This window comes from Lampetra planeri, chromosome 81 (assembly GCF_965212315.1).
Source record: "Lampetra planeri chromosome 81, kcLamPlan1.2.h2, whole genome shotgun sequence".
Taxonomy (NCBI): Eukaryota; Metazoa; Chordata; class Hyperoartia; order Petromyzontiformes; family Petromyzontidae; genus Lampetra; species Lampetra planeri.
Genome location: NC_136185.1, coordinates 1,946,733 through 1,964,453, shown reverse-complemented (window position 1 = coordinate 1,964,453; position 17,721 = coordinate 1,946,733). Strand labels below are relative to the sequence as shown.

Below are 17,721 nucleotides of genomic sequence, written 5' to 3'. Positions count from 1 at the left end.
AAGATGGCGTGCGTCCACAACTGGCCGACCCCGGCCTCGGTTGGGGACGTACGTCGCTTCCTTGGGTTCGCCTCATATTATCGCAGGTTCGTTCCGAACTTTGCTGTGATCGCTAGGCCCTTGCACCTCCTTACGGGAAAGGGTCGGAGGTTCAGTTGGGGTCCGCCGGAGGAAGCGGCGTTTCAGGGCCTACGCGATCGGTTGGCGACGGCGCCCACATTGGACTATCCGGATTTTGATCGACCTTTTATTCTGGATACAGACGCTAGTGACACTGGGATCGGGGCCGTTCTGTCACAGTCCAAGGGCGGCGTGGAACGCGTGGTAGCCTACGGTAGCCGTGTACTGTCCCCGGCAGAAACCCGCTACCGCGTTACTCGCCGCGAACTATTGGCTATTGTTTATTTTCTCCGCCAATATCGGCCGTATTTTTACGGCCGTTCGTTTATTGTGCGCACGGACCATGCGGCTCTGCAATATGCCCTGAGAGTTGACCAACCATCTGGCCAACTGGCACGATGGTTGGAGACCCTGCAGGAATTTTCCTTCGACATACAATATCGGAAGGGGTCGCGTCACGTGAATGTGGACGCGCTCTCCAGATTACCGCAGGGGTCCCCTTGCGCTTGCGCGTCGGGTACGAATAGGTGTACGCCGGTTTAGCTACCCCCTCGGCCTGTCGTGTCAGCTGTCGAGGTGCCTGGAGCTCCGGTGTGCCCAGGACCGGCCGATGGGGTTCTGAACCTGCCGCACTCGGTATGGATTCGCGAACAATTGCTTGACGACTCGTTGGGGGCTTTACGGAGTCGGGCTGCGAAGGGAGCGGGGAGATTGCTGTCCGGTGGGACGCCGGGGGCCGCTCTCCGGGATGGGTTGCTCATGTGGAGGGAGGGATTGCATGACCGCTGGTGTCTGGTAGTACCGTCGTCGTTACGGTACGAATTGATTCGGACTCTGCACGGCAACACTTTATTACATCTCGGGGTGCAGAAGACTTTGTTAACATTGCAGCGAGACTACTTCTGGCACGGCATGACGCCGGATGTCGTCGGACACATTCGGGTGTGTCCCGAGTGTGCCCAGCGGAAGCCACCTAAAAACCCTTATGTGCCGCCGGTGCAGTCTATACAGGTGTCTCGAATCACCGAGTTGGTGGCGCTGGACATTTTGGGACCTTTCCCGCCATCCGCTAGGGGTAATACATTTTTGCTGGTCGGGGTGGAATATCTTTCTCGTTGGCCGATGGCTTGGCCCTTACCCGACCAGTCGGCGGCGTCTATCACGGACGCCTTCCTGTTTGCATATGTGCTGGACAAAGGGGCGCCGGAGAGGCTACTCACGGATCAGGGGCGAAATTTTTATTCTAAATTGTTGGCGGAAGTGTGCGCTGCTCTGGGAACCAAGAAGGTTCGTACATCTCCTTACCACCTGCAGACAGATGGCATGGTGGAACGGCTTAATCGGATGCTGTCGGCCATGCTATGTCACACGGTTGACGAGAAACAAGCTGATTGGGACTTGCATATACCTGGGGTACTCTCCGTGTATCAAATGACGCCTCATGCGTCCACAGGGTATTCTCCATTTTTTCTAATGTACGGCCGCGAGAATGTGCCGCCGGTGGAAGTACAGCTGGGTACGGGGGCGAAGGGTCCTGTTAAACCTCTCCTCGAGTACATTCAGGACACTGTTCGACGCGTCGCCGAGGCACGGGAGGGGGCCCGATTGGCTACTGTCAAGACTCAGGCGCGAAACGAGCGTTGCGCCCGGCGCTCGTCCGGTACATGCCCCTGGCGAGTGGGGGACATGGCCTGGCTGCACTGCCCGCAGGTGCGGCCGGGGACCTCCCCTAAGCTTCAGAAACCATGGCAGGGGCCGGTTAAGCTTATTGAAGTCCCTAACCCACAGTCCGCGCGGGTTCGGTTCGGATCGCGGCGCTGGTACGTCCATACGTCTAGGTTGAAGCCCTACGTGGCCCCACGGACGGATGCGTCATCCCCTGATGTTGCCTTGCCGGTGTCTGTTGCACCCGACGCACCTCTGCCCTTGCCTGTTGACTCTGCAAGCGCGCCTGTCGTGCCTTCTACAGACGAACCAGCCGTGACGCAGGCGGATGTGGCGAATCCTGCTCTGGGTGGGCCTACCACAGCGACGGGGTCACTTGACCCCGCTGCCCCTCCAACCCCACCACAGACACGGTTGCCAGAGACCCCGGACTTGGGTCTCTCTGGGGAACGGGACCTTGGTGTTGACGGGCCTCCAACAGCGGCGGGCGGTTCTACTCCCGTCGATCTTAAAACCCCGTCGCGTTCTCGGTCTGTGGGGGGACCGCCGCCCGTTTGTGACGGGCCGGCGACCCGCACGCGTTCCAAATCCCTTTCGTTGATTGTTATTGTTCTTGTTGTTCTTGTTATCGTTGTTATATTTTCCATTGTCCAGTGATGCCAGATGGTTAAAATGTTGCTCGCATTATTTTATTATATTTATTGCAGCCGGGGACGGCTGGGTTTTCATCAGAGGGGGGGTCGTGTAATGCGAGCAAGGATTGAGGGGGGGCGGAGTCTGGGTCACGTGGGGAGAGGGAGGAGTTAGGGTCACGTGGGAGAGAGGATTTAGGGGGAGAACCGGAAGGGGAAGGGGGAGTTGAGAAGGAGTGAAACAGGAGGAGGCCACGCTGGGCAGGACGGAGAGAGTGGCGCGGTCACCACGCGGTGGGAGACGTCGACACCGTCAGCCATCGGTGTCAGACGCAGAGAGCTAGCGGCTGTGGGAGGCTAGCTGTATACGGGGCAGCAGTGAAGCTAGAGAGCGGAGCAGCGGTGTGGCTGCAAGGTGGAGCAGCAGGGAGACTGCATATCGGAGCAACCGAGTGGCTGTGGAGAGATCGTCGGGAGAGACGCGGGCCTGAGCGAGGACGCCGTGGTAACGAGCTTCTACGAACCCAATAAAGGACAACAGAGATTGACATCTGAGAGAGAGTCCTTTATTACAAAGGGATGGCTCCCTATTGGTCAACCACGTTATGTATGCCGATGATTTGGTAATAGCTGCTCATTCAGAGAAGGAGTTGGAGACGCTGCTGCTGAGACTGGAGCGAGCCACTAAGAGGTGGGGCCTTACCATCAGCCCCACCAAACCTAAGCACCTGCCTGGATATTTTGTACCATTGGACACTCCACCCCCACAACTCCAAATCGGTGATGGGGAAGTTGTGGAGAGAATGGAGAGTTTCCCATACCTGGGTAGTTTGCTTATGATCGGCTCCAGTTTAACAGCAGAGGTCTCACTCCGAATCAGTTGAGCAGCAATATCTTTTCATCGGTTGTGTAACGCGGTGTGGAAGCTACATAGTCTGCGCTCTGCACGAAGTTTCAAGTCTTCTCGGCCACAGTCATTCCCTCCCTTCTCTACGCTTGTGAAACGTGGACCCCCATAATTGAGCATCTTCGCCGGTTGGAAACATTTAGGCTGGCCGGCCTACGATCCATCCTGGGTTTAACCAGGCTAGATTGTGTGAGGAGCTCACACATCCTTGAAAGATCTGGGCAAAGTCCCATCGGTGAGCTCCTCTGGCAGGCAAGGCTGCATTGGCTGGGTCATGTAGCCTGCATGCCCAGTCACCGCATGCCGAAACAGCTTTTGTTCGGCCGGATCGAGGGGGCTAAACGGGCACGGCATGGGCTAGAGAAGAGATGGAGTGATGTGGTACAGGAGGACGTGGAGCTGAGTGGACTTGCCGATGACTGGTACCAGCGGTGTCAAAATCGGCCTCTGTGGAGGAGGCTCGTGAAGGACGCTAATGGGCAGTTGGAGGCAGTTGCCCTCCAGCAACAACGGAGGGCGGAGGAGAGACGCTCACAACGAGCGGAGCGCCGGATGGCTAAAGCACAGCAAGTTGGAACAGTAGGGGGCACAGGTGGTGCATCAGCCAATCATCTCGGTCATCTTAGTCAGTCGACCCGTGGCACCTGGGTCTGCCCCGTGACCTCCTGCCAGCGGGCGTTCGACACTTCACGTGGCCTCAAGGTGCACATGGCCTGGCACAAGCGTCGTGGTGATATCACCGCCACTTAGTGGCGAATGGCGGTTGTTGTTGATTGTGTCAATGTGTGTGTGAGGTCACGTATGTCTGTGTGTACATTGATATGTGTGTAACTCCATGTGTGTGTATCTAAAGTGAATGTCTATGTGTGTGCGAGTCCATGTATGTGTGTGTATAAGTCGATGTGTCTGTGTAACTCCATGTGTGTGTGTCTAAAGTCGCTGTGTGTGCGTGCCTCCATGTTAGTCAGTGTAAGTACATTTATTTGCGTGTCTGTAGGTCCATGTGTGCGTGTTAGTCCATGTGTGTACTTTATTCACCTGGTCAAGGCCTATGATACCATCAGTAGGCCTGGGCTCTGGGTTGTTGTTCGTGCTTTCAGAGTCCCTGACCCACTGCCCACGCTCTTTGAGGACCTTCATGATGGTGAGCGGCCCTGCTTCAAACTACGTGGCCGTGAGTCAGAGCCATTCCCTCTATACCTTGGGGTGCGACCGGGATGTCCTCTGCCTCCCACATTATTTTACATATATTTGGACCACGTAGTTCGTCAAGCCTTCAATGGCTGTACCAGAAAAATTCCCATTTGGTACAGATACAATGGGAGGCTGATTTATGCCCGGCTGTGGTCAAGGGATGGCTCCCTATTGGTCAACCACGTTATGTATGCCCATGATCTGCTAATTGATGCTCACTCAAAGGACGAGTTGGACGCGCTGCTGCTGAACCTGGAGCTTGCCACTAAGAGGTGGGGCCTTACCATCAGCCCCACCAAACCTAAGCACCTGCCTGGGTATTTTGTACCATCGTACAATCCACCCCCACAACTCACAATTGGTGATTGGGCAGTTGTGCAGAGAGTGGAGAGTTTCCCATACCTGCCCAGTGTGCTCATGACTGGCTCCGGTTTCACAGCAGAGGTCTCACTCCGAATCAGTCGTGCGGCATTATATTTTCACGGGCTGTGTAACACTGTGTGGAAGCTACCTGCTCTCTCACTCCGCACGAAGCTCCAGGTCTTTTCGCCCACGGTCATTCCCTTCCTTCTCTTGTGAAACTTGGACCCCCCTAATGGAACATCTTCGCCGGTAAGAAAAATTTAGGCTGGCCTGCCTACGATCCATCCTGGGTTTAACCATATGTGTGTGTGTGCGTCTAAGTCGATGTGTTTCTATGGGTGTGGGTCGATGTATGTAAGTAGATGTGTGTCTGTCTGTTTCGCCCGAGCAAAGCCGGGTACTTACCGCTAGTCCTACATAATACACTCGCATAATATGACTGAGACCCCCCCACCGCCTACACAATCCACAAGGAGTGACTAACCCCAAATCTGCATGTCATCAACACGCTAAATTCCTGTTGATATGTAAACTCCTTTGTCAAGGTGCTCTGCTCCTCCCACCCAGCTTAAAATACACTGCCAAGCTAAGCAGTGTTCATTAGGACGCTGTCTTTCCGACAGATCTGTTCTTCATCTGAGGACGGCTGCTTGCGTTGTGGTCTTAACGTCGTGAGAATTTAATGTTTAATTTGTATTATTTTATTATTTCCCTTCTACGTGACTTTACCGGAAGAACCAAGAATATGAAACCCTGCAGTCACGAAAGCTTTAAATCGAAATATTTAAATTACAACATATTAACAAGATATGAACACTTACTTTCCATTGTGAATACAGACATATTTGCTCAAAAAATAGTACGCGCGCCCCACGCTTTCATTTAGTCAGTTACAACAAGAGTACATGAAACATATATAATGCAAAGTACTTGAACAGAAAATATGTATTTATTACTTTTTAGTACATTTCATGAAAGCGTGTTAACAAAAAAGTTAATTAAACGCATCGGAGTTTTGACGTTTATCCTTGTTTTGTGTTATTAGACGAAGTGGTGCAGAGAAATGCACAGCGAGGTCGAGACAGGTCCCATTAGGTTCCTTATTTTAAAGAAAACTACGAATTGTTATCGAGAGGAAGATGGTACCTACACTTCTAAGCTGACAGTTCGTGTCGCACAAACATCTGCAGTCACATGAATACAAGGGCATTGCTCATATTCATACCACACAATTGATCTGTCCAGACATCCCATATTCTATACGTGACCCCGATACACGCAACTTGTTACATCGAGACTCACAATCGGTTGATGGGTAATCATTCGTTCATAATGCTAAATAATGTTTTCAATGCCATCAGATTTACAGAATCCGAAGAACCAGAAGTATATTTTCCGAGCAAACCCCATTGAGCAGAGATTTGTTTTAAGGGCGACTCGGGCCAGTAAGTAACATCAAAGCATTCCACCCAATTTCAGATAAAACAAAGAAATGTAATAATAGTAATTACGTTGTAAAATAGCATTCACACTTAAACGTTGGTGATTTTAAAAGAGAGTCAGTTTGAATGAGAGATGGCCGGATGGAGATTCCAAGAGACGAAACTTCTTAGGTGGTTCCCAAGGCTTTGGGGTAGCTACGTTAAATGAAAGGTAACCTCTGAGTGGATGACGCTAAAAGCTGCACGTATTGTTGTAATGAGATGCCTGTAAATAAGGTGACCTCATTGGGAATTCTTTCAGACCTTTCCAGACCCCACTTCAAACGTGCTGGGCCCTCTTACTCTGCTTTGTCCAAAAACTTTGAAGATAAATTTGCCCCTTGAGAGCCTGAACAGACTTTAAAGACAAGTGTGGCAGCGAGCACCGATGAAGGCCGGCACGGTACACGAGGGGGTGGGTGGTCAGAACCATGCCCGTCCGCCTTTATCTTCCCAGTGGTGTTTAGGCACCACACCAGGTACTCATTTGAGGCTGAGTTGACCTAGGGGAGGCCCAGGACCAATTCAGATAATTGTCACCGATGTCGACCGTGAACGGGAATCAAACTCGGGTTCCTGCGCTCGTAAGACAGCACACTAACGAATGCACGATCCCTCCGCCAAAAACTCCACCCACACCTCCACATCCACAACCTCCTGGGGGTCGCCTCGCCCTCCCTCAGAGTCCGAATGCTCCTCCTGCTTAACGCTGCCTCCATTCAACTGGAGGTCAGGGCCTGGAGTTGAGTCTTCATCTTCACATTCCACCTTCACTTCTTCACATTCCATCTTCACATTTTCACATTCCACCTTCACCTCTTCACATTCCCCCTTCACTTCTTCCCATTCAACCTTCACTGCTGGCCACGTTGCTAAACTCGGGTTGTCTTTTGGGTCTTGTTTCATGCGAGATGGGCTCGATTCCACCTCCTTCTCCACATGGATCTTCTCATGCCTATTTCGGCCGTCTAACCGTGTGAATAACTTCCCACACACAGTGCACTTGAAGGGCTTCTCACCTGTGTGTTTTCTCTGGTGAATGTTAAGATATCCAGACCGTGTAAACGATTTACCACAAACAGTGCACTTGAAGGGCCTCTCGCCAGTGTGTGTCATCTGGTGAATTTGGAGATGTGATAACTGTCTAAATGTCTTCTCACACAAAGTGCACTTGAAGGGCTTCTCGCCTGTGTGTTGTCTCTGGTGAATGGTAAGACATCTTGAGCGTGTAAATGCTTTACCACACACAGTGCACTTGAAGGGCTTCTCGCCTGTGTGTTGTCTCTGGTGAATGTTAAGAGATCCTGAACATGTAAACGCTTTACCACACACAGTGCACTTGAAGGGCTTCTCACCTGTGTGTGTTTTCTGGTGAATGTTAAGATATCCTGACTGTGTAAACGCTTTACCACAAACAGTGCACTTGAAGGGCTTCTCGCCAGTGTGTGTTATCTGGTGAATTTGGAGCTGTGATGACTGTCTAAATGTCTTCTCACACAAAGTGCACTTGAAGGGCTTATCACTTGAGTGTGTTTTTTGATGTTGAAACAAATTTCCTGAAGTTGCAAATGCCTTTCCACAAACAGTGCATTTGAAAGGTTTTTCCCCTGTGTGTGTTTTCTGGTGAGCGTTAAGAGATCCTGACCGTGGAAACGCTTTACCACAGACAGTGCACTTAAAGGGCTTCTCTCCTGTGTGTTGTCTCTGGTGAGTTCTAAGTAGTGGTAAACGTCGAAATACCTTCTCGCATATAGTACACTTGAAGGTCTTCTTTGCCATGTGTAATTTGTGGTTGAAATTAATGTGTCCAGTGTGGCTCATGTCGTATGGACACTGCTCGCATTGATTCCTTCTACCACTGGGCTGTCTTGAGTCTCTGCTTCATGTCATTCAACCTACACATTACACACAAAATATACATAACCAATATACATGATACACATTATAGAACACCTCCACATTATACACATCTACACCTTACACAATATACACACGCGTTACATACTGACACACAGTACACCCAGGGGACATGAGATGCACACATTACACACAATATATACAGATTATACACGCACACGTAGTATTATTCACGATGTACTTACAAAAAAATAAGCGGACTACCTGCTGGATCTCCTCACTGTTTCGAAGAACAAATGTGACCTAAGGTCTTTGCTCATTTACCAGCTTCACATTCCTTATTGCCGTACAAATACTGGAGGAAGGGCCTTTTCCATTGATGCCCCCAGGGTCTGGAATGCTATCGCCAATAAATTGCAACTTGGATCACTACCTGTGAGATCTTCACTCAAAACTGCTCTGGAGGAGATGTACATCCCTAGCTGCCACTGCTATTCAGAATAGCCTGAAATCAAATGTATCATTCCGGATAACCGCTACAAAGTATGATCTTGAGTTTTGATTATAGTGTGTTGATCTGTAAAGGTGTATTGAATTTTTTGATTCTGCTACTGATACTCCTGCTGTTATGGAGTGACTCATGCAGCAAACTATGGCTGCAAAGTTTGGTCGTACATGTTATGTATATCGTTTATTGTTAAATTTGATTGAGTTCCTATGATTACTGTTACATTGTTTTTATAGCTTTATTTTGGTGATTTTGAAAACGTTTTGGTTAAGCCATGTTTGTTTGTTGTAGCACAGAGTTAGGCTGATAACTTTAATCTAAATTGTCTTATGGTTATTGTTTGACTTGCATCCCACTGGGATTTTTGCACACGGCGTTGAAATACGGTGTTTTTTCTTGAAGACTTTGCATTTTTTTCCAGGATTTTTCTGTTGCATATAGTCACTTTAAGATGTTTCTTGTTCATGTTTTTGTTTTGTTGCGGTTGCACCCATAGCTCACAGGGTTATACCTAATAAATGAAACTAAACTAAATGAAACACCCAACCCAACAGATTGTTATTAAAAATATATATTTTAATGATTCTACCAGGGCTTTCATTCTGCGGAATGAATATGTGATTGTTATAATTGTACTCTCCATTTTGCTTCGTTCTATTATAATATAATTTCAATATATTCTGAATATTGGCAGTTTTATTTAAAGTTTAATATTTTCAAGTACATTTTATGAGAAAATTTACGCGAAATTTCAGCTTTCCAACGGCTCCTTTTTAATAAATGTTTTCTCCTACAACATCAGAGTGCAGCGCCACATTAAATACGCACTACAGTGACAATAGTTAAAAGTGATTTGAAGCATGTTTTTTTTTAAATGGAAATATTGTTTTGGGGGACGTCATATTTGAGGGGGGTCTGACTTTTTGTGACGCTATGTGACGAGGGGGGTCAAAAATTCGGCCAAAATCGCGTGACGTCATTTATGGACGGCCCCTAATATGGTTGACCAATAAGGAGCCATCCCTCGACTGCACCCGGGCATCGTTCACATGCAGTACACCCAGTAGCTATACATACATATTACACACAAAACATATATACACATACACACAACAATAACCTATTTGACACTGTTGTGACATCACCACGTGCTTGTGCCAGGCACTGTGCACTTTAAGGCCATGTGAATTGTTGAACGCCTACTGGCTGGTCACAAGACAGACCCAGAACAATGGGTTGACTGAGATAATTGGCAGATGCATCACCTGTGTCCTCTACTGTGCCAGTTCGATGTGTTTTAGCCACCCGGCGATCCTCTCATTTGTAGAGAGCGTCGCTCCTCTGCCCTCCGTTGTTGCTGGAGGGCGACTGCCTTCAACTGTCCAGTAGCGTCCTTCACGAGTCTCCTCCTCCTCCAGAGGCTGATCTTGACACCGCTGGTACCAGTCGTGAGCAAATTCACTCAGCTCCACATCATCCTGTATCACATCACTCATACATCGTCCTGTATAATATCATCTCATCTTTAGCCCATGACACACCCGTTTAGGCTCCTGTATATAACTTAACAAAAGCTGCTTGGGCATGCAGTGGCTGGGCATACGGGGCACATGACCCAGCCGACGCAGCCTCGCCTGTTGGAGGAGTTCACCGATGGGACTGTCCAGATCTTTCAAGGATTTGCGAGCTCCTCACATAAAGCAGCCTGCTTCAATCTATGCGAGATCGAACGCAGCGACGGTAGTAACGTGGGCAGCAGTAGCAGCTGTTGAAAGTTATCACTTATGGCCTATAAAAACCTTGATCCGTCCTTGCAGCAACCACCACTACTACGAGCACTAAAACCACAACCAAAACAACAACCACAACTTCGACCACGACAACTACGACCACCACGACAACCACAACTACAACCACCACAACCACCACCAAAACTACGACCACCAAAATTACGACCACCAAAATTACGACCACCACAACTACGACCACCACAACCACCACAACCACTACAACCACCACCACCACAACCAGCACCACCACAACCACCACCACAACAACCACCACAACCACCACAACCACAACAACTACGACCACCACCACAACTACGACCACCACAACTACGACCACCACAACTATGACCACCACAACTACGACCACCACAACTACGACCACAACAACTAGGACCACCACAACTACAACCACCACCACCACAACTACCACAAAAACTACGACCACGACAACCACCACAACAACCACAACTATGACCACCACAACTACGAACACCACAACCACCACCAAAACTACGACCACCACAACTACGACCACCACAACCACCACCACAACAACCACGACCACCACAACTACGACCACCACAACATAACCACCATAACTACGACCACAACAACTAGGACCACCACAACTACGACCACCACAACTACGACCACAACAACTACAACCACCACAACTACGACCACCACAACTACGACCACAACAACACAATCACCACAACCACGACCACCACAACTACGACCACAACAACACAATCACCACAACCACGACCACCACAACCACCACAACACAACCACCACAACACAACCACCACAACAAATACGATGTCAACACCTCTGCTCAGAGACCCACGAAGACGACTCACCAGCGTCACTTCCTGGTTCAGGGGTCGTCTCGTGACGTCATCGAGCGCGAGACGGGCTCAGAGTGAGGGGCGGGGGATGAGTGGGGCGGGGGGGCAGAGGGGCGGGGGTGTAGAGGGGCGGGGGGAAGATGGGCGGGGGGGAAGATGGGGAGGGGCGGAGGGTAGAGGGGCGGGGGGTATCAAGCGCGTGCATTGTGTGGGCAACAAAGAAGGAGGAGTTTCTAAACAACTGCAAATACCCTACTACCATATAATACACCTGTGTGAAAAAACTAAAATATAAACTACATCAATATATCTTCTTGGTTCTTTCGGTAAAGTCACGTAGAATGGAAATAATAAAATAATAATAAAAAACATAATAATATAATAAAATAGATTTTTATATTATATTATTTTATATTATATTATTTTATATTATATTCTTTATTATTCGTATGGGTAGCTTCATATTATTTTATTATGTTTAATTTTATTTTATTGTTTCCATTCTACATGACTTTACCGAAAGAACCAAGAAAATGAATCCCTGCAGTCACGAAAGCTTTAAATCGAAATATACCTCAATATAGTCAATGTGCTTAATATACTTTCCAATAAGCTGGGCTATTAACATTAAGTAACTGGGTATACGCTACACTATATAATGACTACCATATAGTGAACCGATAAAAACTAAATTATAAAATACATCAATGTAATCAATATAGTCAATATACTCTCCAATAAGCTGAGCTAATAACAGTAAGTCATACATTACACTTCTACGTCGCAAAAAACACAATAATATGCCTCCAGCTAAACTTTTTTCTTACATCACACGGATATACCCCGTACTATACACTGCCATAGACAAACCCAACATTGAATTATACACTGCGTTACTATACACCACCTTAGACTATACATTGTAATATTACACTATGTATTATTCTACACACCCTACTGTATACCACACTGCTGTATATTGACTATACAATTACGATATTACCTTATACATTATATTAGACATTACACTGTTATACTATTTATTATTATTATACAATCTGCTATACACGATCTCATTGATCGTCACGTGAAAGGTACCAAGAGGAAGCAACGAAATATGTCAATGGGAGAGTGATAGCAGGAGACTTGCAGCAGAGCAAAGACTCCATTTCGTGAGGAGAAAACGTGAACACAATCAGTTAAGACCCGAAATGGTTTATCACGTTCTTCCAATGATTGCTGAGCCAGAGTCCATCTTCTTGGTTGAAATGGTCTCTGTGTTTATATATGTGGATGGCCTCGTGAACGAATCTCTCATGGTAGCCGGATGGCCTTCAGAGAGCCTCCGTCTTGGAGAAGTCAATGTCATGTGAGCCCACTGAATTATAACAATGGTCTGCCACGGCTGAGGTGTTCATTCTACCGTGTTTCAAGTCTGCTTTATGTTCACGGATGCGGTCCGAGACATGTCGTTTCGTTTCTCCAATGTAACTGCTACCACAGAGGCAACTTAGTTTGTAGATGCCAGGGTACTGTATGTCTGGAACCACATCTTTTACAGAAGGGACCAGATCACGGATTTTATGTGTAGGAATCGTACTCCGGTTGTCTTTCTCGTTCCGTTTATTCACACTTTAGAGTTCACACCTTCTCCTCATCACCGCTCCGTGTCTCCTTGTTCGCTCTGCTATACTATCTGCCATCAACGACACTCTATGTCTCTCCGTTCGCTCTCCTGCTCTCCCAAGGTCCGTTACTCCGCTGCTACCCTGTTCTGTATTCCTCCGATGCAGTGCTACCACTGCTACCGCACTCTGCGTTCTCTCTCTCCACTGCTACCGTACTCTGTCCTATCTCTATCCACTGTTACCGTACTCTATCCTATCTCTATCCACTGTTACCGTACTCTATCCTATCTCTATCCACTGTTACCGTACTCTATCCTATCTCTATCCACTGTTACCGTACTCCATCCTATCTCTATCCACCGCTACCGTTATCGTATCTTCTCTACTCACTGCTGCTTCGTCTCTCTCCCTGGCACCAACCGCTCCAGCTCCAATCCCAATCAAGACTCCCGTCTCTCCGTTACGCTATCCTCTTATCCCCACACCAATCAGTCCCAATCAATTATCTCACCCCCCCGCTTCGTCACTCGCCCCCAGGCCCCCAGCCTCACGTGGCCTTGTTATTCCCGCCAGAGCGGCGCCGGTCATTAACTACTCACCCTCCTAACTAATCACCGGCCTGCATCCTCGGTTACCCATAACACCTGTCGCCCATCTTAACGACGTCTCCCTCACGCCCGACAACAACAACCCCGTCCTCAGATACACCCCACTGTACACCGCTCGCTTGCATAGCAACAGAACAACAGAACGCGTGGCGCGTCATATTTCAAGTCGTATATCACCCCCCCCCCCCCTGTTGAAAAAGTTAGCCGTCCCGGCTAAACACGATGCGTCACGCGGAAACCACAACACACAACAAAATCTACACAATCCTCGACTCCCACAGTTTTAAGAAAATCTTCTCAAGCGGGTTCCCGCGGCCGGTCCGTCACCCCGACTCGACTGAACAGGGGCCCGGGTATCTCTGTCCATGGGTGCGGGGCAGCGTCCTGCCCGAAACGTGCGTCCATCTCCATTACCCTGGCCATTCCTCGATGAGACCCCAACGTGGTCTCGTGTGTCCCGGGGTGTCCCCTGATTCAAAAATAGCGATCCTGCAGACACACGGGGGGAAGACTGCTGAGGTGCGTCCTTCCATCGTCGCACATCACGCTCGTCGGACACATCCAATACAGGCCGTTCCGGGATGGGAGATGACGCATCATAAGGTACCACATATCTCTTCAAGCGTGACGGGTGAATGTGTCACAATCGGCGACCGTATCGAATTCTTACACTCTGATCCCGACGGACTTCCACAATCTCAACGGGCCCCTGTCAGGGCCGATGAAATTTCGGTGATGTGTCTACCGGCACCATTGGACAATGTAACCAGGCCTTGTCGCCCACCTGCCATGGTTCCCGTGGAGGCTGTGTACCGTGCAGGCGCTCATTAGCAGCCTGCCTTCGTGCCGTAATTCCCAGCGAGGCCTCCCTGGCCTCTTTCAACCGATCCAATGCCTCACGCATGGGGACAGGCACCGTTGGCGACTTTCCCTTAGATTTCACCCCCAGCCTGACCAGGGCCGGGGCTTCTGGTTCACGACCATACATCAAATAGAAGGGTGAATACCCTGTTGAAGCGTGTGGGGCTAATCTATAAGCGGCCAAAGCTGCCGGGACATGTAAATCCCAATCTGTCTGAGTCGAATTAACCTGTTGGCACAACATAGACGTCAATGTTCGATGAAGACGTTCGACCATCCCGTCGGTTTGCAGGTGGTATGGGGATGTCCGAATTTTCCTTGTACCCAATGCGTCACACACTTCCTTCAATAGGCGGGACAAAATTTTTTTCCCTGGTCCGTAAGCAGGTGCTCCGGGGCACCTTTGTCAAAAACATAACCCTGCAGGAAGGCCTCCACGATCGATCCTGCCGATTGGTCCGCTAGCGGCCATGCCATAGGCCACCGAGTGAGGTACTCGACCCCCACAAGCAAGTATTTGTGACCCCGCGGGGTAATGGGGAACGGTCCCAGAATATCGAGGGCTACAATCTCGTTCACCCGTGAAACACGTATCGACTGCAATGGTACCCGATATGGCTGTGCCGGCGCCTTCCGCCGTGCGCACTCGTGACAAGACTTAACGTACAAATGAACATCATTCTGCAATCCCGGCCAATAGAAATCGTTACTCAGAGTCAAAGCCGTTTTCTTCTCCCCCAAGTGCATCAATCGCTCGTGCGTGTCGCGAATAAGTTCTCCCCTCAAACATAGTGGTACCACAATACAAAACTTCTGCAAGACGACATCCCATCTGACCAGGAGGTCGTCAACGAGTCGAAGAAAGGCCCGATCATCCGACTGTTTAGAACGAGAGGCCCGAAGCCTCATTTTGGTAAGCGAAGGATCGTCAACTTGCAAGCGCGCCCAACGATCCCGAGACAATCCCAGCAACCCAGGCTCTTTAGCCGGTGCTTTGTCAACCCGGTCTGATTCGGCTGCAGCGGCCATGGCCAGAATGACCTGCAGCGGCGGCCCGCAGCGCAGCGATCCCTCGGTACATCTACACAAGGCCGATGACTGAGGCAATCGGGCCAGAGCATCCGCGCTAACGTGACGCGTACCTTTCCTGTGCTGGACCATGAATGAGTATCCCTGCAGGACCTCAAGCCAGCGGGCCATTTGGCCCGAGGGTTGGTCGATCCGCAAGGAGTACTGTAGTGCCGCGTGGTCGGTGCGGACCAAAAATTGTCGCCCGTATAAGTATGGTCAATATAGCTGCACAAAGTGTACAATCGCCAACAATTCCCTGCATGTTACACAATACCTTTGCTCTGCTGGGGACAGTACACGGCTGCCATACGCGACGACCCTTTCAACTCCGTCAATCGTTTGCGACAATACAGCGCCGATGTCCGTATCACGGGCATCGGTGTCCAAAATAAACATTTCCGCAAAATTTGGGTAACCGAGCGGCGGTGCGTCCACCAAAGCATCCCGGAGCGTTTCAAACGAATGCTGTTCCTCGTCACCCCACAGAAACTTCTTACCCTCAGCAGTCAGTGTGTGCAGCGGCCTCGCAATTGTGGCAAAATTTTTAACAAATCGACGGTAGTATGACGCAAATCCCACGAAGCTACGTACTTCCGACACTGTCTTAGGCACTGGCCACGCACGTACACAACTGGTTTTCTCCGGGTCTGTGGCGACCCCCGTTTCACTGACCACATGCCCCAAATATTTAACAGACGTTCTCAACAAATGGCATTTTTGGGGTTTAAATTTCAAATTGTCGTCCCGTACCCTGCCAAACACAGCCCGTAACCGCTGCAAATGTCCATCAAAATCCTTACTGAACACAATGACATCGTCAAGGTATATCAAACATGACTCCCACTGCAATCCAGACAAAACAAGTTCCATCAATCTTTGAAAGGTGGCTGGCGCGGAGTGCAGCCCCATCGGTAGTACATTAAATTGGAACAACCCTTGCGGCGTGCGGAAGGCCGTCTTTGGTTTAGATTCCTCGTCCAAAGGCAATTGCCAAAAGCCAGACAAGAGATCCAAAGTGGAAAAAAACTTTGCACCGGACAATGCGTCCAATGAGTGGTCAATGCGCGGGAGCGGGTATGCATCCGCCACTGAAACCTTGTTCAATTTTCGGTAATCCACACAAAATCGCAGAGAACCATCTCGTTTTTTAACCAATAGAATCGGAGCTCCCCATGGGCTGGACGAAGGGGAGACGATATCCTGTTGCAACATCTCGTCAACCGTTTTCCGAATACAATCCTTCTCCAGCGGGCTCACACGGTGAGGATTCAATCAAATAGGTGGCGCATCCCTAGTATCAATGTGATGTCGCAATAAGGTCGTGCTACTGACATCAAACTTCCCTGAACTAAAAACGTCCTTGAATTCCCAAAGCAACTCCCTTAACCGCGTCCGCTGCTCGGTTGTCAAATCGTCGTTGCCTTCATACAAATCGCGAAACCAGCTCGGTTCATCCTCCGCCCGTGGCAGCGTGTCACCACCCCCAGCTGCCAAACACGCATCTCCTTCCGAACCCCGCGCGGCCGATGCGTGCGCCAACGTAGTCCCCTCTTGAATAACGACCGGCTCGTGCCCCGTGTTTACAATCTGAATGAACGGTTCGACCGTCGCCGGTACCATCGTAAGAGCACCCACCAAAGAGGGCATTCGAATCACGGAATTTGAGGGCGACAACAGAATGCCATCCCCCAAGTCACCTACCGACAGCCCTTTTTTCAATCTTAACGGCACAAGCATCTGCGTCGCAGGTGGAACGCTAACCACTGCCTGAACCACAGCATTGACACGGGCAAATTTAGACGGAGTTCCCAAAAATTTTAGGCACTTCCCTGATGGCAATTCCAATCGTCCCCTCTCAATGGAAATCTGAATTGGCATCTTTTGCAAAAAATCCGTGCCTAACAGACAAGGTACAGCCAGAACAGATGAAACCAAAATGTATCCAGTTACGCACACCTCCCCGACTTGTATCGTTGCGAGTACTCGACCCAAAATTCCCAAACTGCCCCCATTTGTGATGTCTATACATCATCATCATGGCGGCGCACACAGTTGCAGCAGCTCAGTGTCTACCCGGTCGGGGCCTTGTATGGTTGTTTATGTTCGCGTTATGTCTTGTTTTGTGTTCATTTTGTCGGGCGAGTAACACCTTTAGCCGGCACGATCTCCTTAAGATCGGACTATG

The 17,721-nt window shown here is 49.4% G+C and overlaps 1 protein-coding gene across 4 annotated transcripts; it reads right to left on the bottom strand.

The window, feature by feature from the left end:
* Positions 1 to 5,798: 5,798 nt before the first annotated feature.
* On the bottom strand, positions 5,799 to 11,449 carry LOC144738328 (uncharacterized). 4 transcript variants are annotated; one of them, XM_078621359.1, is made up of 3 exons: positions 11,381 to 11,449; positions 9,993 to 10,205; positions 5,799 to 8,257 (listed from the first exon to the last, which is right to left on the bottom strand). In XM_078621359.1, the coding sequence occupies exon 3, from the start codon at positions 8,181 to 8,183 to the stop codon at positions 6,960 to 6,962; it is 1,224 nt and encodes a 407-aa protein (XP_078477485.1). In that variant the 5' UTR covers positions 8,184 to 8,257; positions 9,993 to 10,205; positions 11,381 to 11,449; the 3' UTR covers positions 5,799 to 6,959. The 4 variants fall into 4 exon arrangements, with proteins under 4 accessions (XP_078477485.1, XP_078477487.1, XP_078477488.1 ...); XM_078621361.1 differs by having other exon boundaries at positions 9,993 to 10,163; XM_078621362.1 differs by having other exon boundaries at positions 9,993 to 10,163; positions 11,350 to 11,381.
* Between the last annotated feature and the right edge of the window lie 6,272 nt (positions 11,450 to 17,721).